Consider the following 23,487-nt stretch of genomic DNA (forward strand, 5'->3'; position numbering starts at 1 on the left):
TGAATTTGTTTACATTTCTCCCAGAAATTGTAGTACATTTTTTGCTTATAAAGATATTGGGGTTCCTGGTGCATCTTTCTTGAACTAATTCAACAACTTATTTGTTATTTTTGTGCTTATAAGCCCCTGAACTCCAAACCCTCTCTGAACCGCCCCTGAGTTGTACTGTACTCCAGTTGGGTGTATTGTGTACACTTTACTCACTGTACAGTGTACAAACTGTACTCACACGTACAGTGTACAGAGCCCATTCAAGTTCAGTTGTTTGTTTATTTCAATACAAGCACAATAACCACAAAGGACTAGACAATATTTGAGACAGAATCTAAATTCAACCTTTAGATTGTTGTTTATGTTTAACCCTATAAAGGCTGGGAGTCTGAAACTATGTATAGACTGGGGGGCGCGCCCCTCGTCCCCCCCCCTTCCATCGCTTAGAAAAAGGCTTTAGTGAATAGGTATAGGGTTTTAATGCATGTCCAAATTTTCAACAAATATCTAAGTGTGACACACGTTTCTACACCCATTTTTCAAGGGCTTTTCAAAACTATAGTTTTCAGATCTGTACCTTTAGTCATAAAAAAGTTTGGGCTATTTAAGATTTTTTTACAATTTACATACTCTGGTTTTTTATGGCCCTACACCCTACCTTAGGCATAAAAAAAAATACCAAAAATCCTTTAAATTTCTATTTATGAAAATGCCCCCCCCGCCTGTTTAGGGTTAGGAGCTCCAGGTCGTCATCGTTGTTTCATCTTTGTGGGTAACCCTGCATACACTATCATGTTTATGATAAAGAGAAGAAACAATAAATAATGTTTGAAATAAGAATGTTTTCAGTTAAATTCATCCCCTAGAAACTTAATATTTTTGACAGAACTTTTAGCTAATAAATTGAAAACCTTCAAATTTGAAAATTTTCAAATGTTTGCAGTCATCATCCTTGAATTCTCTTTAAATAAAGAAAGAAAATCTAAAAATTGGTCAATTCCATAAAATCCCCCTTTAGAAATACGATCGCTCTATATGCAAGTGTACAGCGTTAGATACGTAAACAAATCGTGATGTACACAACCGACCTGTCTATTAATTAATTAATAGACAGGTCGGTTGTGTACAGAGCGTCCCATATCATATTAGATTGCCTCACTTGTTTTCTATATTTTATGTACAATCCCTTTAACTCCTTGTTTTCTAGGTTGGTAAGTAAGAAGCGCGCTGACGGATCCGACGGAAATAGGTGAAAAGTTTTTATGGATTATCAAGTTTGAAATTATCCCCCTACCCCAGAGACCGTTCTCACCAAAGTGAAGTTCACGTACTTTGGGGGACGATATTTTGGCTGCTAGATGTCTCATGCTAAATTCTTATCTGATGGATAGATATTTCCCGGTACATTTGACGACCAATGTAGTTTATGGAAGGAACGGCCTCTGGTTTTTATTATCCATATCATACGGGTTTAAAGATCCATATTGTTTTATATAACTTATTTAAAAGGAAGTTCTAGTGATTAAGGTTTAAAGTGTATTGTCGTGAATCCGGCATTCAAATTTAAAGTAGAAACTGGTCATTTGAAGTTTAGACGACACTCCCTTTAATTCACAAAATATTGTATGATTCAAGAGCTTTACTTATAATTAGAATTAAACCACACCCGTGTACGGTATACAATGTGTATATTTGTGCGCAATATTGTAATATAGATATACATTAATTTAATATTTTCTTCTGTACAGTGCACATGACAATTTGTAGTGTGCACTGTACAATGTGTTATGTACAAAGCAAAAAGTGATGTGTACATTTATGTACATTGTATAGTATTGTATTCTATGTTTAATTGTGTTTTACATTTTATACTACTTCTGAACTGTGTTAATTGTACATGATGTAAATTCTAGAGTCCTGTGTACAACATTATTTTAGAGTACTGCCGTACATAATTGACCTGGGTTCAGCTAATGGTACATACTTGAACAACCAGCGCATAGAGGGACAGAGATATTATGAACTACAGGTCATTATTTTATAGATTCTTGGAATTTAAAAAAAATTGTATTGATAAAATTGAAGTGGGTGGGAGGGGGTGGGGGGGTAATTTTCAAGAGAATTGAATGTGATAAAGAAACATTTTTTCATTTTTCATTTTTTAATTTTTTTATAATTTTAATTTTTTTTATTTTGGTTTAGGAGAAGGACGTGTTGAAGTTTGGGTACAGTACACGGGAATATGTTCTACTTCATCAAGATTCTGGAGTAGATGATGATTAAGAATTGGACTCAGATTTCAAGTTTGAGATTGAATTCAATAATTGTATCAAGATTAAGGATTGGATTCGTTTATTGTATCACGATTAAAGATTGGATTCATTTAGCTTTAATTTACGATACTTGAGTTCATGATTAAGAATTGGATTCAGATCTTCGTTTTTTAAGATTAAAGATTGGACTCGTTTATTCTTAAATCTTGATTAATGATTAATATCATTCATTCTTTACTCCTAAATAAAGATTAATGATTGGATTCGTTCTTGTAACAAGATTCTTGAATAGATGATATTTAAGATTAAGAATTTGACTCAGATCTTCGTTTTTCAAAATTTAAGATTGAATTCATTTATTTTTAAATCAAGTTTCTTGAGTGGATTATGAATGGACTCAGATTTTCTTCTGATCATTAATTCTTAAATCCAAAAGTATTAAGTTTTCTGATCATGATTAAAGATTGGATTCATTAAATTTTCAGAGAAGATTTAAATTGAATTCGTATATTCTTCAATCAAGATTTGATTGATCTTTCTCGATACAAGATTTAATATTAAATGTTGTTTTTGTGAAAAATTCTAGAACATGGGTCTCCTCTACAAAATTAGTTTTTCCCCAAGATTAAAATATGGATTATCAAGGATATTTTAACATGAATGTCTGTAAAATATCATGACTCTGATAGTTGGGAAATGATGGTAAAACATAACTTAAATGTAAATTTCCAGACGTTGTAAAAGTGTATTTTTCATTGACTTGTTATTTCATTTCTCAAGTTACCTGATGTGCTGAAATAGAAATGGTTATTGTGGAATAGAAATTAATTTGTAAAAGATGTTTAGTTCTCCAAATTATGAATTAAACAATTTTTTTTAAACTCTGTTAAAAATATTTTCAGATCCTTGTAGAAGGATTTAAGTAACAAAAATGTGATAGAAACTTAATTTGTGCCACCATTCATCATTCATGCATTCATCATTCATGCATTCATTCTCTACTTTCAAGATTCATCCTGTATAGTGTATATTCATCTTCACAGATATATTAATAACAAAGGTAAACCTATTTCCTTTAAATGGACTTTCATTTTTATTTATGATTAAAGGGACTGTACGCGTAACTTCAAGCTGGGAATTCCCGATGCACTACTGTATCCTTGAAAGCTTTTTAACAATTTTAAACTTAGAAATCTTCCACATTATTGATCAGATAAAGGTCTCAGTGGAACCGTTGGGAATTATCTTTGCACGGAGGGTAACTTGAAATCACGCGTACAGTCCCTTTAATCGTAAATAATTCATAGTTTTAAGCAAATAGATTTAGTACAATAGATGGCAACGCAGGATTTGTTCTCAGTACAGCTGTATTCTTACGTCATAAATGTCAACTTAGTTTTGTTATCCGACAAAATTATTAATAATAGTGATAAATTTACAATAAAGTGCTTATCTTTCAGCAAATTAATTTCAATTTAATGAATTCTTTATTTTCTGTTTTTACACTTTTTGTTTAATCTTGGAAAACATATCAACTAATGTGAGACAATTTCGTTCCTTGTTATATTTGACACTTGTGACGTCGTGTATAATTAGTCCATTTCTCTGTTGCCACCTACTGCTCTTGATAATCTATTTGATATCAAGTAAGAAATGTTAGGATTGGCTTTATGGCATGCCGATTCTCAACGGAAAACTTTAAGCTTTGTATAATTATGAATGAATGAAATATCCATGTTTTCCTCGTGGATTGATTGATTATTGATTGTTTTCTTTTGTTATAAAACTCGTTTAAAAGTGACATTGGGATTTACTTCAGGAAATTAACTACGCTTATAACGCGTTGAGATTGTGATCCAATTTTTAGTTAAGTAAAGATTTAAGGGAACCAGATCTAAATTCAATATGCCCTTCTTAAACTGGGGACACTTAAACTTTATATAATTGTTTTTGTTATTTATTCAGAAATGTATATTTTTAGGTTTTATTGATTTTACCACACTTGACGATTAATCGAGAATCTCGCACAAAAATTTCTCCGTCAACGCCATCTATACTCAGCTTTAAAAATGAATATAGTCACCTTTCTGCTGCTGTCAGCTGTTCTAGTCATGACCGCTGCTAAGGCGGGCCAGCAAACACGACAAAATCGCAGGTAACAGTTTGTTGCAGACCATGCCAGGTCCTCGGAAGATTTTTTTTTGCCTCAAAATGCTAATTTTGATCTGCATTGCATTGTTTGGATGATTTCCATGAATCCAAACTGAAATATAACATATGCATTGCAACCAATAGCTAAATAAATTGAAAAGATGATAGTCCCGTTTTAGTTAATACAAATCTTCGCGTAAAATTTCTAGTAAAAATGTGTTAGCTTTGAACTTTCGCCTTCTGAATTTTTTTCTGATTGTGATTTGATTGTGTTTTGTTTTCAGAGCACCATTCAATAGATCGGAGAAGAGCGGTGGGAAGGCTTCTTTTATCAGATCGGAGATGGGAGGTGGGCGGGGATCAACCTTGAGAAATCCTCAATCTCCGACTTATGGCACCAAACAATTTAAACCTGTCTATACCGCTAGGTAAGATCATTTTTTGTTAAAAAATGGGTCGTTCTATTGATCGAATAAAGTTTTTTTTTTTGGCTTTGGTTTTCAAAATCTTTGAATTTCATTTTATAATAAAAAGGAGTTATAACCGCTGGTTTTCGTCTACCAGAAAAGGAAAAAAAGAAAAAAAGTTAAAATGATTTGTTTTTTTCCTCTTCAAAGTTTCGAAGATCATCCATGTAACTTAATTATGCTGACGACTATTTTTAAGGGTAAGGAATGAGGCAAAGGAAGGAAAACGACCAAACATCATCCTTATTCTTACAGACGATCAGGTCATTTTTATGCAATTGTTATTCAGCTAACAAGAACTTCATGCGTAAATAGATTACAATTTTTTCGATGAATCTAACCATTTAATTTATCAATAATTAATATTTTTACTTTTCAGAAAACGGACCAAAAGCGTAATTTCAAGTGACCCTCCATGCAAATATGGCATTTCTCTGTTTAAAACGGCACCCTGGAAACCTTTGTCTGGTCAAATATGAATTATAATTTTTTTTTTAAATTTATTTTTTTCATTTGTAGTTTCTCTACTAAAGAGATATGCGTGTTTCTTATTTGAGAACAATGGAGAAATTAATAGAATTAAACACTTAATAAGTTTTTGAAACGACGTTTTTTCCACATTATTGATCAGATTAAGGTGTTCAGGATACTGAAGCTTCTCTTTGTTTACTTGTAAACTTGTAATTTAACAAAAGCCTGTTATAAATCAAAACTTTAATAGAAAAGTTGCTTCATTGTACTAATATAAACGCCGACCACTTTAGCTAAATAAAAACTTACAAATGTTAATTTTATTTTGCATTCCAGGATGTTGAGTTGGGGTCTCTGCAGTTTATGCCTAAACTAGCCAAGTATATGGGCAAGGCGGGAACAACGTACTCTAATGGATTTGTAAGCACTCCTATGTGCTGTCCTAGCAGGTATACATAGAGGGGGAGGGGCTCAGATGAGGAGGGGGAAGGGTTAAAATTAAGAAAATTAATTGCCCTGTGTTTTGTTTTAATTTTATTTTTATGTACAGGAGTTCTCTGTTGACAGGACTGTATGTACACAACCATAAGGTAGTTTTAGTATATTTTTGTAAATGTTTTTTTCGCCTCTTTTTATTTTGTTTTTACGTACAGGGTTAACCACAAAGGATGGGATTTCAGAGACGACTGTTCGAAATTTATTGAGTTATTTGAAGACGTACTTTTTTCCCTCTGTGGGTAACCCTGTATGTTCATTAAGTTTTATGCAGGCTGTCATAGTTATGGAGCTTATTGAATTTGAATCAAATATTGGATTGAATATGTACAGGGTCGTAAATAGGGGTAGTTATTGGGGGTATCCCCCCCCCCCCCCAAGAATCATGGGGATATAAATATCCCCGTTTAGAAACTTGATCTCCATTCTCCATGTCCATGATTACCATTTAGAGGAAAAAGAAAAACTAACTTTTTGGCGCTTCGCGCAGGTGCGCAGATAATTTTACTAAATCAACTTAAACAAAGTAACACAGCTAAATTTTACCAAAAATAGATTTTTTATTGCAAGAGCGTACTTGCACTATAGTATATGCTTGTCTCTCTGTTTGTTGTCTGTCCGTAATTGTATCCAAAAATGTCAAAACGGTTTAACCGAGTGGGCCCAAATTTTTTGTGGGACCTCGCGTGACCCCAGGGAAGGTTTATGAATGATCGAATTTTCCAAAATTTACCTCAAACAAAATTCGATCTTTTAAAATTTTGAAAATCCACGAATTATAAAATAAGCGTAATTTTGTTTGTTTTTGTTTACAATGTACACTAAAAGAAATTTCATGAGAAATACTAGCTCCAAAGGAAGTCTCTGTTCATGTTTAAAAAAATTCCATTAAGGTCCTTAACTTTTAGAGGAAAATATGAATTATAATTCGCATGGTAGTTTTTGATGTAGAACCTGCCAAAAAGCATTTTCATTCACTCTTCTTTCATGACCTTAATCTTCTTTTGGTGAAAATTTTTCAAAACACTGGAACTAATTTGTTCCCAGGGAACTGGGGACTGATCATTGCGGACTTTTCACATTGCTATTTTATAAGCTGTTGAAAAAGTCTCAATTTATAGGGTATAAATTGAGAAAGCTGAAAGGTGGTAAAGGAAGCCTTTTATTTGATATAGTTTGTTAATCCCAGAAATTATTGGGAAATTTAAATCAAACCCAGCTAAAACCCATCATGAATGGGGTGCAAAACGTTAAATTCCCCCCCCCCCCGCCTAGAAAATCCTTATTTACGCCCCTGAATATTTATAAAATCTGGGTTAATTATCTTATATAGAATTATGTTTTGTGCCTAAAGGGACTGTAAACGCAATTTCAAGTGACTCCGCATGCGAAGATGGCATTGACCGATTCACAACGGTACCCTTGAAATCTCTATCATTTAAGATATTTGCGGTCTTCTAGGTTTATACGTCTTTAATTCAGTTAATTCCTTTATATTCTCCTACCGTAGATATGCGCAAGTCACTTTTGTCTGGAAATCAAAACTGATGATAATCAATTATAATCATTGATGAGTACTCTTAGTACTGGATCAGACAACAGCTTTAGCGGCTGATGCGGCCCACTTCCACTGCTGGGCGCCTTGCCAAAATTTGATACAAGCTAGCCAGGGGAATGGAGAGGGCACCCACCAAGTTTGATTTACTGTTGTAAATATGGCATTGCCATCTCTGCAGCGAGGGAGGGTCACTTGAAATTACAAGAAGTTTAAAGAATCTGTGTCCGAATTTAATAAATTTGAGCCGCGTCTTAAATCCGCTAAAATTCGGTTTCAATTAAGCTCCAGTTAAAATCTTGAAACAATGAATACGATTTTAAGTGAAACCAACCATATTTGAGCCCCAGCTTAAATTAAAGCCGCGGCTCAAATTCTTGAAATTCGGCCTCAGGTTTGTAACTCAGTAATGTAGGGTTTGTTAAAAGTTAAAATTACATGTACAAATATGTACATTATGTGCTGTACTATAGGTGTACACGAACAATGATAACTGTAGCAGTACATATTGGGTTGAAAACCACGAACCAAGATCATTCGGAGCATACCTTCAGGTACAGTACAATAAGTTTGTTGTACAGTATAGATGTTCTTTATAACCGTCCGCCCCCCCCACCCTCCACCAAAAATTCGCTGAATTACCTTTTGTCGGTTCAACTATCTCAAGTGCTCACTGGGTTTAATCTTGAATCTCCGATTTAAAGTTCAATTAAAATATAAGCGGTTGAACCGTCTCTACGTAATTCAACGACTTCTCGCAATTCAATAAATTCGGGTCCTAATCCTGTATTACTTTTAGGATGCTGGGTACTCCACTGGGTACTTTGGAAAGTACCTAAACAAGTACCATGGTACCCGGGTACCCACTGGCTGGGGAGAATGGCACGGTCTTGTTAGAAACTCGAGATTCTACAACTACTCACTTAACGTTAACGGTCAGTTCTAAACTTGTTAAATGTTATTGTTTAAAGGGACTGTAAGCAGAATTTCAAGTGACCCTCAATGAAAAGAAAGCAATGCTCGATTTACAAGAGTACCCTTGAAACCTTAATATGATCAAAAAATTTTATAAGCTTGAAATTCGCTTGTCACTTTCGTAGAGAAAACACTAATGAAAATAAACAAGATAGATATTAAATTTATACTTTTATCAGATAATGCTTTAAAATTTTACGTTGTTAATCGAGCATATTGTCTTTGTCTTTGCATGGAGGGTCCCTTGTAATTACGCTTGTTTTTCTGAAACCTAGTTAGATGTTAAGTGTCTCAATCATATTAATCTTTATATTTAGATTGCTTGTCTGTCTGTCTGTTTGTATCCAATAAACCCTTAAAACGGCTGAACCGATCGGGCCCAAATTTTGTGCGGGACCTCACGTGACCACAAGTAAATGTTGAAATAGAAGATAGCCTAGTTTAATTATATTTATTGTTTCTAGGCCAAATTCATCATCATGGGTTTGATTATGAGAGAGATTATCTTCCGGACGTTATTACAAACAGGTTTGAATTTTACAGATTTTAGGGAATTCGATTGGCGGATTTTTTATACAGTTTAGCGAATTTTTGAAAACTTTCATCGGGATCCGTAGATTTTGTGATTTTTGTGCAGATTGGAAGCAGTTACGTTACAGATGCAAGAAGTTAAAAAGTTATAGATTCGGGCGCTAAGCACGGAATTATTGTAATTTCATTAACTTGTATTTTTTGTTAAAAGCATAATTTTGTTTTTCTTCAGGAGTTTGAACTTCCTTCGATGGAGTAAGGCTATGGATCCAAATACACCTCTTCTGACAGTTCTTTCCTATCCAGGTATTCATTTACCTATTCATCCTTCTTTCCTTTCCATGTATTCATTTATGCATTTATTCATCCTTCTCTTTATTCACCTATTCATCTAGGAGGATTTTAAAGATCAATTTTAACCGCACAATCGTCTTAAAAGTCTCTAATGATTTCTAAAATAATTCTCTACAACACTGCTATCTCAGCCTAAAACTTAACACTCCCTATAGCCATTCATTTGATCACATATTCCTCCTTATGTTTATTGTTCAATCGTCCTTTTTTTTGTATTTTAATGTGCCATCCTTTCATTCATCCTTCATTTAGTACGTATTCTGTATTTTTTAGAGCCCACTTTTTAACTTGATTTAGCTATTTATCCGGGATCGGTGTATAATAACCTTTTTTGATTTTTTTTAATGCCCAGTTGAAAATATTCGATTTAATAATGAAATGACGTGTTAAACTTTGTCTGATCAAGAATGCACTAGATTTTCATTGTTTTTTTTATTGTAAAATTGATCATTGCTGCTTTCTGCTATGAAACAACGAAAGGAATTGTCGAAAGTTAAAATTTAGAATTTTCAATCTAGAAAATGGCTTAAATTAACTTTCACATTATTGGTCAATGGTTTAAAGGGTATTGTTGTGGATCGGACATACTCCTCTTTGCGTGGAGGGTCACTTAAAACAATCACGTCAGTCCTTTTATTGTACTCCTTGTCCACCACCCGAAAAATCCCTTTAAAAGCTTAACTCTTGGGGAAACGATTTTTAAAGATAAGTGAGGGGGGAAATGATTTTTCTAGAAAATATAAAACCCTGTTGTCTATTGTCCAGGACCTCATGGACCGGAGGACTCTGCACCTCAATACCAGCACCTGTTCTTCAACGTGACAACCCACCACACCCCGGCCTACGACTTTGCGCCCAACCCTGACAAGCAGTGGATCCTCAGGCATACAGAGAAGATGCAACCTATACATAAGGTTTAAAATTTTCTTCATTTTAGGGTTGAACTTCAAATCAGCCTTCATAAAACTCCGATTTTAGGAAAAAGATAAATTAATTACAGTATTTAAAAAAATAAGTAATTAGACAAAGCGTTTTTCTGGGAAGTTGTATTTTTTTGTTTTGGAAAAAAAAAGTTTTAAACTTGGTTTAATTTAATAATCAAAATTTGTTTTTGTTCTGTTCTAGAATTCATATATGTTTTATGTTAGCATTTTACTGTTTTATTAAGGCATTAGAAGTTTATAGTAGTTTTACTTTGCCATTTTAATGACATGTTTTCATTCCGGTATTGAATTGACATGTTTTCATTCCGGTATTGAATTGACGTGTTTTCATTCTGGTATTTAATTGACATGTTTTCTATTTTAGCATTTTACTGACATGTTGATGACGAAACGTCTGCAAACCCTGCAGTCCGTGGACGATGCCGTTGAGAGAATCGTCACTGTGTTGGACGAATTGGATGAGTTAGACAACACCTTCATCTTCTACACCTCGGACCATGGATATCATTTAGGTANGGATGAGAGGGGCGGAGGTGTTTATTAACTTAATTTCCTTTGACCAAACAGGGAAGAAATTTTTTTTTAAAAAGGGTTGTTCAAGAAAAAGAAAGAAAGTTTTATTCAGTTTGAAAAATGTAGTAAAACAGAGTTAAGAATTAAATTTTGGTTAAAATGTCCTCCTCTATAGTTTCTTAAATTAAAAAAGGAAAAATTTTTCAATTTAGATTGAATTCTCTTCCCCATAAGAGAATGGGAGAATTACAACAGCTTTCAACTTTTAACCTTCTGAGAGTTTTTACATGGATTTAAAACAATTTGACTTTTTATTTTAGGACAGTACGGACTGGTGAAAGGAAAAGCTTTTCCTTTCGATGTTGACACCAAGGGATTATTCTACAAAAGTTATTGTTCTCCCCCCCCCCTAGCTTTTTATTTATTATTAGCTTAAGTGCCGGGCGTTGCCCGTGGATTAAAAAAATTAAAGGAAAATCAAAATTTGAAGAAATTAAATCTATTTTTAAGCCTAAGTCACCCCCCGGGCACCCACGGGTTCCCTAAAAAAATTCAGCCAATTCGACCAATCAGTTTTGCCATGCTAATGCTAACATATATAATAAATATACTGGTCATAGTAGTTGTAATTATCCCATGCTATATGAAACCCCCTGAGAATAATCTGAGTTGGTCAGGTTCCCTTCCTTGTCCGAGGTCCTGGTGTTCCTAGCGGACTAGTTCTACAGGAACCTGTTCTCAATATAGATCTCGCTCCAACGTTCCTGGATATTGCGGGATTACAGGTTTCAGAACTTTCATGAAGAAATAATATCTGCTTTCTTTTATTATCACCAAATTTTAACTCTCTAACTCTTCACCTCACTAACTCTCCACCTCTCTAACTCAATTCTTTAACTCTTCAACTCTTCAACTCTTCAACTCTTCAACTCTTCATCAACTCTTCAACTCTTCAGCTCTTCAACTCTTCAACTCTTCAACTCTTCAACTCTTCAACTCTTCAACTCTTCAACTCTTCAACTCTTTCAAATTGTTTAACGGAAAACGATCGTGATTTTAATTTCATGAATGGAATCTCCTTTTAATGAAAGTGTTTGAATATAATTACCATTGAAATTAGAACCGTTCATTTAGAAACTGAAACGATTTAATTTATAAAACCTGAAACTAACACTAAAACAAAAATGTGTCCTGCCCTAGTGACTTATTTACCCCCTGTTCTAAATAAATGACGTATCTAGAAACCCCCGCATATGGATGGTAAGAGTATATTATCTACCCTATTTGAACCTGCACCTGGAGCACCTAAACCTGAACCCTGGCGCTCAGCAATCCTTCTCGAGAGAGGGAAAATGACTTTCCAGCGATACGCCAAGGTTTGTTAATTATACGGGGCATTCGAATTTCAATAGTGCGCAATGTGCATACTTAAATCCGTGAAAATTGCATATTTCCGCATTCAGCTTGAAATGATAGTAAGAATAATTAAAAGAGACTTAAAGCGTTAATCCAAGTGACCCTCCATGCAAAGATGAAAATGCCCAATTTACAACGATACCCTTAAAATCTTTGTCTGATCAAGTATGAATCAGATATTAATTTTCATAATTTTGAAAACTGATTTTTTTCAATTGTTGTAATTGTATCTAGAAAAAGGTACCGGTGTGAATCGGATATTGCCAACTTTGCATAGAGGGCTTATTGATACCACGCATACAGTCCCTCAAAGCTTAATAAAAACATGTATAATCGGATTTTCAACAAAATGTTTCAGGTTTCACAATCAAGCAATGATGTGCTAGATTCAGAATTTCAGGTTTGCATTTTCTTTTCTTTTTTAGAACATTTTTTTTCTCACCCCACAAAAACTTTTTGTGCATAAATCTAAATTTTTATTTTATTTTAAAACTTTGTCCAGGATTTGTTGACCAGTGAAGAATTGACCAGACAAGAACGATTAAAGATTGAATGCAAGAAACCTAGATACAAGGTATGGGACTCAACCAAGGTTGTATAATAAGGTACGGGAGATGTCGTCTCCTAAGAAGTTATAAAGATAAAAACCTAATATGACGTCACTCTATAATCAGTGACTTCATATTAGGGTTTTATCTATCTATCTTTGGAGACGACATTTTCCGTACTTTTGAGCGCATCGAGTAACCAACCTTATTATATAACCTTGGAGTCAACTAGTCTTTATTACATTGGCGTCCCGAAGGGGCTTATCTGTCCTAGAGAAACCGACCGACCTAAAATTGTAAAATATGATTTGCTTTGATTTTAAATATTACTAACTTGGGAACCCAGCGTTGACCAGGTTAATCATAGTTACTCCCGCCGTTTACATACTTGGTCGACTTTTACTGGGAAACTAAAGACGACTTACTCAACTTAGAATCTCAACCTGGCTAAGAAAATTCCAGTGAAAATTCCACAATCAAAAATTGAGGCAAATTGGTCCGGGGGTTCCTGAGTTATGATCGGGGAAAAAAACGGAAAAACAGAGAACACCTTGGGAACCGTTTTGGTATTTGCTCATGGTCAGATCTATTTTAAAATGAGTCAAAACGTGAAACATAAGGAGAAAAGAAAAAGCAGCTTACTATTATGATTACTCTAGGCCCCATGTACACCCCACCAGAAACTGTACTGCAAGGAGAAATCTGACGGTGATTTCAAAATAAAACGTTGCAGGTTAAATATAAAAATAAGTTTATCTTCAAGGGACTAAAGGCGTGAATTCAAATAACAATCCATTTAATTTTGAAAACTATTTATTTTAAATGTTGTTGATCCTACAATAATGACTATTTGTATTTCTTCTGCCATAAAACATGGGATAATTATCAGAATCAAACGCTAAAGGTTAATCGTTGTGAATCGTTGCCTTCTTTGCATGGAGGGTCACTTGAGATTACGATTACAGTTCCATAAACCTTGATGTTGAAACTCTTAAGAATCTTGTAATGAACCAATATTTATTTTCTTCAGAAGAATTGGTTATTTAAAAAATGAAAAATTATAATGTTTTGATTAAAAATATCTTCAATTTAGAATGGGCATAGCGGAGAGGTTTGGTTTGGCCGAGAGGAAAAGTAGCTGTCATTGTAATCCGGGAGATGTTTACGGCTGGAAATATTCAAAACTAGGTAATTCGGCGATTACACGGACACGGTGTAGTTCTAGGGTTAAAGAGACTGTTAACGTAATTTTAGCAGTTAAACGTCCAATTCACAATAGTATTCCTGAAACTTATGTACGTGTAAAAACAGAGAACTTTTTCGGTTTTGTTTTTTGGCGGAAAATTTATTCTTCTTAGCGTGGTTTCTCTGTGGCCGTGACTTGCATACTAATACTGCAGAGACAATGTAAGAAATAAACACTTTAACAATGCCAATATCTTTCAAATTGTTTATCATGCAAAGGTTTAAAGAATACTGTTGTGAATCGGGTATGCTGCTTTTTCTTTTCTATTAGAAGTACTCATTTCTAGATGCTGATGAAAAAAAGATGCAAAAAAGATTTCTACGCCAGCATGTTCCAAAATCCAGAAAACTAAATCAAAAGTTTCTCAAGACTCTTCCTAGGTAAGATAAGAATACTTTCATAAAATATGAAAAATGTTTAAACATTTTACAGCGAGGACACATAACTAATAAGTAATTTTGAAGAGTCAAAAGCATTATTTTTTGTTATAAATTTTTCAGATACGCAGTTGGACAAAGTAGAACAGCTAGAGGTGCTGATGATCTACATTTCGATCATATTTTTGAGGTTATCAATAATTTGATGTTTTTTTCTTCATTGATTTAGTTTTGTATGACTTAATTTACCCTAATCATCTTATTCATATGAATGACTCATAGATTCATTCAATGATTCAGTGATTCGGTGGTTCGGTGATTCGGTGATTCGGTGATTCGGTGATTCGGTGATTCGGTGATTCAGTGATTCAGTGATTCAGTGATTCAGTGATTCAGTGATTCAGTGATTCAGTGATTCAGTGATTCAGTGATTCAGTGATTCAGCGATTCAGTGGTTCATTGATTCCTGATTCTCTGTTTTAAAAATTCATTTTATTTTTATTTCATTGATTCTTTGATTCATTGATGATCCATTGATTCTGTGATCCATTGATCCATTGATCCAGTGATCCAGTGATCCAGTGATTCAGTGATTCAGTGATTCAGTGATTCGCTGGATCAATAATTCATTTTATTTTTATTTCATTGATTCTTTGATTCTTTAATTCTTTGTTTCTTTGATTCTTTGATTCTTTGATCCATTGATTCAGTGATTCAGTGATTCTCTGGTTAATTAATTCATTGATTATTTGGTTCAATAATTAATTTATTTTCATTTCATTGATTCATTGATTCATTGGTGCAATGCAAATATGTATTGAAGCAGTGATTCATTTAGTTATCGATTTGATTTTTAATTTATTTATTTGCTTATTTTGATGGCTTGATCAATTTTGATTTGTTCATTGTTGTTTAATGTTTTGTTGAAACTGACCAGGATGTTGCTCACGATGAACTAGAAGAGGTTGATGGACTTGTAGAAGATATTGCTGAAGAAATCAGAGATCTTCATAATCTGGTAATTCAAACTAAAGCTTAGACCCGCGCAACTTTGTGCGATTTTTAGAGTCTCAAGATTAAGATTCCTAAATCATTTAAATCGCTGTTTCGGGAGAATTTTTTTTGAAGGACGTTGCTTACGTTTTTTCCCCGTTCCCGTGAGACCTATTTGGCCCTATAGATCTCCAGAGCTTAGCCTAGTATGTTATTTAATTTATTAGAACGGAGCAGATGATAGCCTGATTTTTAGAACGGAACAGATGAAAGTCCGATTTTATAGCAGAGAGCAGATGACAGTCTGATTTTTTAGAACGGAATAGATGATAGCCTGATTTTTCAAAACGGATAAGATAATAGCCTGAATTTTAGAACGGAACAGATGAAAGTCCGATTTTTTATCAGAGAGCAGATGACAGTCTGAGTTTTTAGAACGGAATAGATGATAGCCTGATTTTTCAAAACGGATAAGATAATAGCCTGAATTTTAGAACGGAACAGATGAAAGTCCGATTTTTTATCAGAGAGCAGATGACAGTCTGAGTTTTTAGAACGGAATAGATGATAGCCTGATTTTTCAAAACGGAAAATATTATAGCCTGATTTTTAGAACGGAACAGATGACAGCCTAGGCGGATGTAAGCTAGACAGAGAGAACGTTGTCTGCTCAAACGACATTGTCAGCGATAAAAAGGTATTTCTTAATTGTTGAAATTTTGTAGTAAAATGTTTTTAACATTTTCTATGAAATATTTCCGCATTTAAATAAACTTTTATTAATTCTTATGTTGGATTTTTTGGTTCAAAAATATTTTTACAAACGATACTGTTGTGACTTGCAAAATTATCTTTTGACTTCTTGCTAGGCTTCATCTGATCATTTTCTACGGAAATAATTTAGTAAATTGTAAGAATTTTAGTAAAAGATAATTTTTTCCACATAAGTGATCAGATTGTGGTTTTAAGGGTTCCGCTGTGAATTTGGCGTGGCCCTCTTTAAATGGAAGCTCATGTGAAATTACAACGACAACCATAAATAATTATTTACAACTACTTTACAGGGAAGTTAAGAGAATTTTACTTCACCAATGGTTTCCAAGACTAATTTTGCCTACGAAAACATCCAAAGCGCAGCGAGGGATGCTTTTTTAGGCAAAATTGGCCAAGGGAGCCCTTGGTAAAGTAAAAAAGTAGTTGTACACAATTTATCCCCTTTCGATATGAAAATACTCGAATTATATCATTTTTTACTTAATTGTCCCAAGGGACGTAAGCGTAACTTAACTTCCCTCTGTTTGGGAAATCATAGGTTGGTAATGTAAGTCAAAGGGCGGTAAAGTAATTAATTGGTTTGACTTTAGACCTGGGCGATTAGTCGGAACACCGTTAAACAGCAAATCCAGCGTCTACGGGCTCAGTTGAATGAACTCAAGCAAATCAGAAAATATCTTAGGATTAGGTGAGTGAAAGTATTTTCAAGTATATAGGGGATAGGGTTCATAAATAAGGGTACATAAGGCATATACGGGGGGGGGATATCTGTGCTATGCCTGTTCCCCTTGAAAGAAATGAGGACTTTTCGTTGGGGAGGATCCAGCCCCAACTACAACTTTTTGCCTACAGTCAGCGAAAACTTTTAAACTCCATCAGCAAGAAAATTCTATAGTTCTAGCCTACCTATAGGACTGCAGAAATTTCTTGATTTCAACATAAATAGGAAGTTTTTTTGCTTAAAAAGAATCCTTTAGTACAGCCTAAATTTTAAGTTTATCCTTAAAAAGTTTACTTATTTTTCTGGAAGTTTGTATTGTATATTGCGGATCTACGAACCTAAAGATTCACCTGAGCTAGGCTAGGTCCGGTTCTAACCCGGGACTCCATTTAAGTTTATCTGGAATAATAATATTAATAAGAAGTGAACTTCGATGTAATGAATTTGAAGGCGTAAATGGCAAAACTGACTATTTTAGACGTCCTGAAACCAGTAGCCGTGGACGCGTTCTCCCCCTGGACCTCCGAGCCTACAATATTGAGGCTGTTCCAGAGGATGCCTGGGATAACTCGGAGATATGCGTGTGCGAGCACAAGACCAAGAAGGAACTGGATCGTCAGCTGATCAGGTAGAAACTCCACAACAACAGCTAAATAGAAAGGCGTCGTAGATTTTCACCTTTTCATCTCCCGGATTTGTTTTGGCGTTAGCTGTTCCGAGCTTAACCCTGACTCCCTTGGGATGATGGTTGACCATTTTATTTATTTATTTAAAGCAAGTTTTATATTTAAAAAAAACCGTGACTCTGAATAATTCATCCAAAATTCTTAAACGATTATAAAATCATCTTAAAATCCTTTTTTCTTAAAAACCTGAATTGATAAATGATCATCATGATAATTGGACTGATCAATATCAAATCATGGTTAAAGGGAATGCAGATGCTATATTAGGTGACCATCCATTCATAAATGTCTTGTCTGATTCACAATGGTTACCATTGTGGCTTTTTTTTTGAGATACTAATGTTTTTCCTTTGAAACTTAATTTTGTAGAAACATAAAAGATTAGATTAAGAGTTGCAGAGTACCGTACGCGTCGAGACGCCAGTCCTAGATAATTCAAATTTCTATGTTAGTCAATGGATACGTTTCGGTGGCTAGAATCTCCGACCCTTATTTAATCAAATGCAGGGTTGTAATAATAATATTATTAATACCTAGATTAAGAGCCCAGAGTTGCCCTGAGCTGGGAACTTTAGAATGGATAAACTTTAATCCTGACTTCTTGATCCGAATATCCACTGTGAAAACTTTTCATTTTTGTCCTAATCCACTCTTTTTCCCTCTCCTTGGATATCCGTTAATTGTTTTCACCAATGAGAATATTTCTGTTCTCTCATTGGTTGCCCACTTTTCTCTGATTGGCGGCTACAGTTTCTCAGATGATTAAATATTAATTTGAATTTTATCGTTTTTCATACACTTTTAAGATAATCTTGCAAGATTATGTTAATCTGGAGATTAAGAAAAAGAGTGGATTAAGTCTTAATCCCGATATCCACCATTCAAAAGTTCCCAGCTCAGGTTACACATAGTTACTCTTGCCGTTTACCCGCCCTTGGTCGATTTTAGTTTGCGTTTATCTAATCCACTCAAATTAGACTCCAAACCAAGCTGAGAAAATTCCCATGGTTCTGTCGAGTTCCCCAATTTGAGGCAAATCGGGGTTAATGAGTTATGATCGGACATTATGTTTTATTTGATGTAGGGAGGAGAGGATGCGGACCCGGGAGCAGATAAAATTGGAGAAAATGCGTCGGAAGGAAAGAAGAAGATTAAAGATGGAGAAGAAGGAAAGAAAGAAGAACTCTGCAAAGAAGAATGATCATTGCAAACAAGTAAAACGCCTATTTTCACTTATATATTTCAATATCTAAACACCCTTAAACCTTTAAAGGTATTGGGGGGGGGGGGACATTTTTACATAAACTGTCATGGCTTTACCAATATTTGTTACTTATTGCCTGAAAACCATTTTATTTTTTCCATCATAATATTCAGTTTCTTCAATTCGGGGGGGGAAAAAATTTCCTATATTTTTGCCGTTATTTTCAGATCCAAAAATTAGAGACGTGCGTTATCGAATTATTTTCTCTCGGAAGCTGCTAATCCTTGCATTTTTTATTTGATATGAATTGATTTTGTTAAATGGGACTGTAAGCTTAATTTCAAGTGACCCTCCATGCAAAGATGGTAATTTCAGATTTACAACGGTATCCTTAAAACCTTTATCTGATCCGTAATGTGGAAGATATAGTAGCTTTTCTAAGGTAAAAGTGATTCCACTATTAAAAATATTCCGTTTTTAATTTATAATTATCGATTTTGATTCATAGTTTGAATCATACTTGATCAGACAAAGCTTGTAAGAGTATCGTTGTGAATCGAAAATTGTCATCTTTGCATGGAAAGTCACTTGAATTTATTCTTACAGTTCCTTTCATTTTTAGGATCTGAAAATGAATTGTTTCTCCCATGATAATGATCACTGGAGGACTGCTCCTCTCTGGACTGAGGGAAGTTTCTGTGCCTGTACTAACAGTAATAATAATACTTACTGGTGAGAAAATGATAAAATTCTCAACAATTTCATATATTGATTTTCCTCAACATTTATGAAGGGTTTATCCTCAAATTTTTATAAGAGCCACATATTTTATCATAATGTGTTTTGAAGGGCTTTTTATACTCTTTAAAACAAAAATGCTCACTATCATTAAGTCCATTAAAAAAGTTCTTCAACCTCAATTTCAACCTCAAGAAGTCGGTATAAAATTGATAATCTTCAAAGCTTTGTGTCAAGCTCAAGGAGTATGCAATAGAAGGGAGATACAACTGACGCGGCCCGCCCTACCATATGATTATACATGCTTTGGAGACGGTACTCCATTTGTGTAAGAAATATTTATCTGATGTACAATTACCGCGTTTACACTAACCTATTCAGAATATTTCTTATACAAATGGAGTAACCGTTTGCGCATAATCATATGATAGGGCGAGCCGCGTCAGTTGTATCTCCCTTCTATTCTATACTCCTTGATAAAGCTAGAAAAACGACCGCATCTTCCGTGTTATTGATAAATGTACTGAAACTCGGCCCATAAGAAATCTCTATACATATCTATCTCTATTTGATTTGATTTAAATTAAATTTTATTTAAAAATAATATTGACGCTATTAAGGTGTGTGAGGAATATAAATACCACGCACAACTACCTGTACTGTGAGTATGTGACCGGCATGGTGACCTACTTTGACCTCCAGGTTGACCCTCACCAGCTCAGGAACGTTCTGCACACTTTGACCGACCTAGAGGTCAACTACATGCACTCACAGGTAGTTTTTATTATTTTGTTCTCGTTCTCTTATTTTTTTTATTTTTTCTCCTTATTCAATTTCTTCTGAGTTGGTTATCTTAAATTTTTTATCTTTTCTCCTTGTTTATTATCCTCTGATATTTGTTATTTTCTTTTATTTAATTGTTATATTCTTCTTATTTATTTAGAATCTCTTTTTATTTTCTCTAGTAATTTATCTTTTATACTTATTTATACAACTTCTTTACTTAGTTATTTATTACCTTAAACTTGTTTACCTTCTTTACTTAGTTATTTATTACCTTAAACTTGTTTACCTTCTTTACTTAGTTATTTATTACCTTAAACTTGTTTACCTTCTAAACTGAAACTTACAACTTGCCAGGGAAGTTTACTACATTTAACTTTTACCTAAATGTCAGACAAACCTTGAATGACGGTTACTCTAAGGAATGGCCTAAACTTGGTCGTGTGACTGGAAACTTCAAAAATTACCAAATCAAATGGAATTTTAACTTTAACTAAAATAACAGAAGTCCTGACTGATAAACCAGAACATGAAATGGACTTGAACATCCAATCAACTACTGGAGTCTAATGCCATCCCTATTTCCTAGCCCTGTAATTTGATTTAACTACAACCTCTTAGTTTTCAGTCAATATAAAATTTTATAATTTCCTATTTGAGAAGTATATTTTTCCAGGTAATTTATCTGCGCGAGTACAGTGCCGAGAATGATTATATGGTTGAGTTGGAAGATAGAAGAATGGCTACGATGGAAGATAGAAGAATAGAGCAGAAGGAAGGAAGAAGAATGGAGAAGGAGAATAAGATGAAGAAAAGGATGAGAGTTGGAGGGATGTTAGAGGGGAGGAGAAGGGAAGGAAGGAAAGAGATAATGGCTGCAAGATTAAAAATGAGGTAAGAAATCTTCCATTACCTCACTTTTATTCCCTTTCCTTTAGCTGATTACCTTACTTTCCTTGTTATTACCTTTCTTCCCTTTCATAATCTTACTTTCCTTTCATTACCTTACTTTCCTTTCATTCACTACCCGACTTTCCTTTCAATAGCTTACTTTCCTTCCATTCATTACCTTACTTTCCTTTCATTACCTGACTTTCCTTTCATTCATTACCTTACTTTCCTTTCATTACCTGACTTTCCTTTCATTCATTACCTTACTTTCCTTTCATTCATTAACTTTCTTCCCTTTCATTACCTTACTTTCCTTTTAATACCTTACTTTCCTTCCATTCATTACCTTTCTTCCCTTTCATTACCTTACTTCATTACCTTACTTCATTACCTTACTTCATTACTTTACTTCATTACCTTACTTCATTACCTTACTTCATTACTTTACTTCATTACCTTACTTCATTACCTTACTTTCCTTTAAATACCTTATGTAGTAGGATGCCTTACTACATGTGATAGTTACTAGTTAGAACAGAACTACTCCTGTATAACTACTATCTCTGCAAAGTTGAAAACTATAATGGTTAAAAGATATTTATTAACAATCTTTATGCAAGCACACAGTATATAACTTATAATATAGCTGGGTAGAAGATTTATTGAAGCAAATGCTTAAAGCAAAAGGGTGAAGATTGTAACAGCAATGTAGTGCATACATAAAGTAAGCAAAAGCTATTAAATAGCTTGAAGGAATTAATGCTTAAAGCAAAAATTGTTAAGACATACATACATATATAAAACGAAGTTAATGCTTAAAGCAGAAACTATGTATACTATTTACTAAGACATAAGTTAAAGTTTACTGGTTACAGGTTGGTTTAAGAATGCGTGCCACCAGAATCAAAATCAGGTCTTTTATAGCCTGAACCATGTGTGCGCGCGGCAATCGAGGTCATGCATTGGTATTAATATTGGCTTGAAGGTACCAGTGCCAAGTGGTTTAACAACTTTCTAGATACAAATTCAAACATACATATTACATATAAACGGTCATACAATAAGAACACATAATCAAATTTTATTCATATAATAATAGAAATGACAGCCTCCGAGACTGACCTCCTCGAGGCTTTGGTCTCTACAATCTTTATCTTTTCTTCTTTATTCTCTTTGTTCTCTTCATTTCTTTGTCTTCTTTATTCTCTCATATAGTTTGGCACAAGCAGGGGTGGGAGGAGAGAAGAAAGAATTAAAGCAGGGCCGTCCTACTTCACTTACTTTCCTTTAAATACCTTACTTTCCTTCCATTCATTACCTGACTTTCCTTTCAATACCTTACTTTCCTTCCATTCATTACCTTACTTTCATTACCTTTCTTTCCTTTCAATAACTTACCTTCCTTCCATTCATTACCTTACTTTCCTTGCATTACCTGACTTTCCTTTCAATTCATTACCTTACTTTCCTTCCATTCGTTACCTTACTTTCCTTCCATTCACTACCTTACTTTCCTTTCATTACCTTACTTTCCTTTCATTATCTTACTTTCCTTGCAATACCTTACTTTCCTTCTATACATACTTTCCTTAATTACCTTACTTTCCTTCAATACCTTATTTTCCTTTAATTCATTACCTTACTTTCCTTTCATTTCCTTACTTTCCTTTCATTACCTACTTTCCTTTCATTACCTTAATTTCCTTCCATTCATTACCATACTTTCCTTTCATTACCATACTTTCCTTTCATTACCTTACTTTCCTTTCATTACCTTACTTTCCTTTCATTACCTTACTTTCCTTTCATTACTCTACTTTCCTTTTTCCCCTTACTTTCCTTTCATTATCTTACTTTTCTTGTAATACCTTACTTTCCTTTCAGTACCTTACTTTCCTTTCAATACCTTACTTTCCTTTCATTATCTTACTTTCCTTTCATTTCCTTACTTTTCTTTCATTACCTTACTTTCCTTCCATTCATTACCTTACTTTCCTTTTATTACCTTATTTTCCTTGCATTCATTATCATACTTTCCTTTTAATACCTTATTTTCCTTTCAATACCTTACTTTCCTTCCTTTCATTATCTTACTTTCCATCCCATTCATTACCTTACTTTCCTTCTTTTTATCTTACTTACATTTCAAAACCTTTCTTTCATTACATTGTTTATTTTTCTTTAGTTACATTTCGTTCCTTTTATTATCTTGATTTCCTTTCATTATATTACTTTATTCCTCTAATTACTTTACTTTCCTTTCACTGCCTTTATTTCGTTTAATTATTCATCGTTTAATTTTGTTTATCTTTAGGAGACATGGACGGCCTGGACATGGCTCTGAAACCAGTTCCTCTGCCTTTTAGGCAAATTACAGGCTGAAAGGCAGT

General features: G+C 34.0%; 1 protein-coding gene across 1 annotated transcript; it reads left to right on the forward strand.

The window, feature by feature from the left end:
- The first annotated feature begins 1,190 nt into the window (after positions 1 to 1,190).
- Positions 1,191 to 23,487, forward strand: LOC111701015 (putative extracellular sulfatase Sulf-1 homolog). Its single transcript, XM_023472123.1, has 32 exons — positions 1,191 to 1,240; positions 1,930 to 2,020; positions 2,194 to 3,324; positions 4,246 to 4,419; positions 4,700 to 4,843; positions 5,082 to 5,145; positions 5,690 to 5,802; positions 5,904 to 5,943; positions 7,877 to 7,957; positions 8,203 to 8,338; positions 8,843 to 8,906; positions 9,142 to 9,215; positions 10,029 to 10,177; positions 10,572 to 10,719; positions 11,041 to 11,093; positions 11,398 to 11,505; positions 11,962 to 12,096; positions 12,495 to 12,536; positions 12,639 to 12,710; positions 13,344 to 13,417; positions 13,778 to 13,872; positions 14,217 to 14,310; positions 14,431 to 14,497; positions 15,245 to 15,325; positions 15,914 to 15,997; positions 16,665 to 16,762; positions 17,274 to 17,423; positions 18,566 to 18,695; positions 19,308 to 19,417; positions 20,044 to 20,197; positions 20,883 to 21,100; positions 23,412 to 23,487. The coding sequence occupies exons 4-32, from the start codon at positions 4,334 to 4,336 to the stop codon at positions 23,461 to 23,463; spliced, it is 2,916 nt and encodes a 971-aa protein (XP_023327891.1). The 5' UTR covers positions 1,191 to 1,240; positions 1,930 to 2,020; positions 2,194 to 3,324; positions 4,246 to 4,333; the 3' UTR covers positions 23,464 to 23,487.

This window comes from Eurytemora carolleeae, unplaced genomic scaffold (assembly GCF_000591075.1).
Source record: "Eurytemora carolleeae unplaced genomic scaffold, Eaff_2.0 scaffold345, whole genome shotgun sequence".
NCBI classification, from domain to species: Eukaryota; Metazoa; Arthropoda; class Copepoda; order Calanoida; family Temoridae; genus Eurytemora; species Eurytemora carolleeae.

Coding starts and splice junctions, on each gene's coding strand:
- LOC111701015 (XM_023472123.1), top strand. CDS start 4,334: ATGAATATAGTCACCTTTCTGCTGCTGTCAGCTGTTCTAGTCATGACC. Junction 11,506..11,961: donor TGGATATTGCGGGATTACAG/GTTTCAGAACTT, acceptor TGACGTATCTAG/AAACCCCCGCATATGGATGG. Junction 15,998..16,664: donor ACATTGTCAGCGATAAAAAG/GTATTTCTTAAT, acceptor GTTTGACTTTAG/ACCTGGGCGATTAGTCGGAA.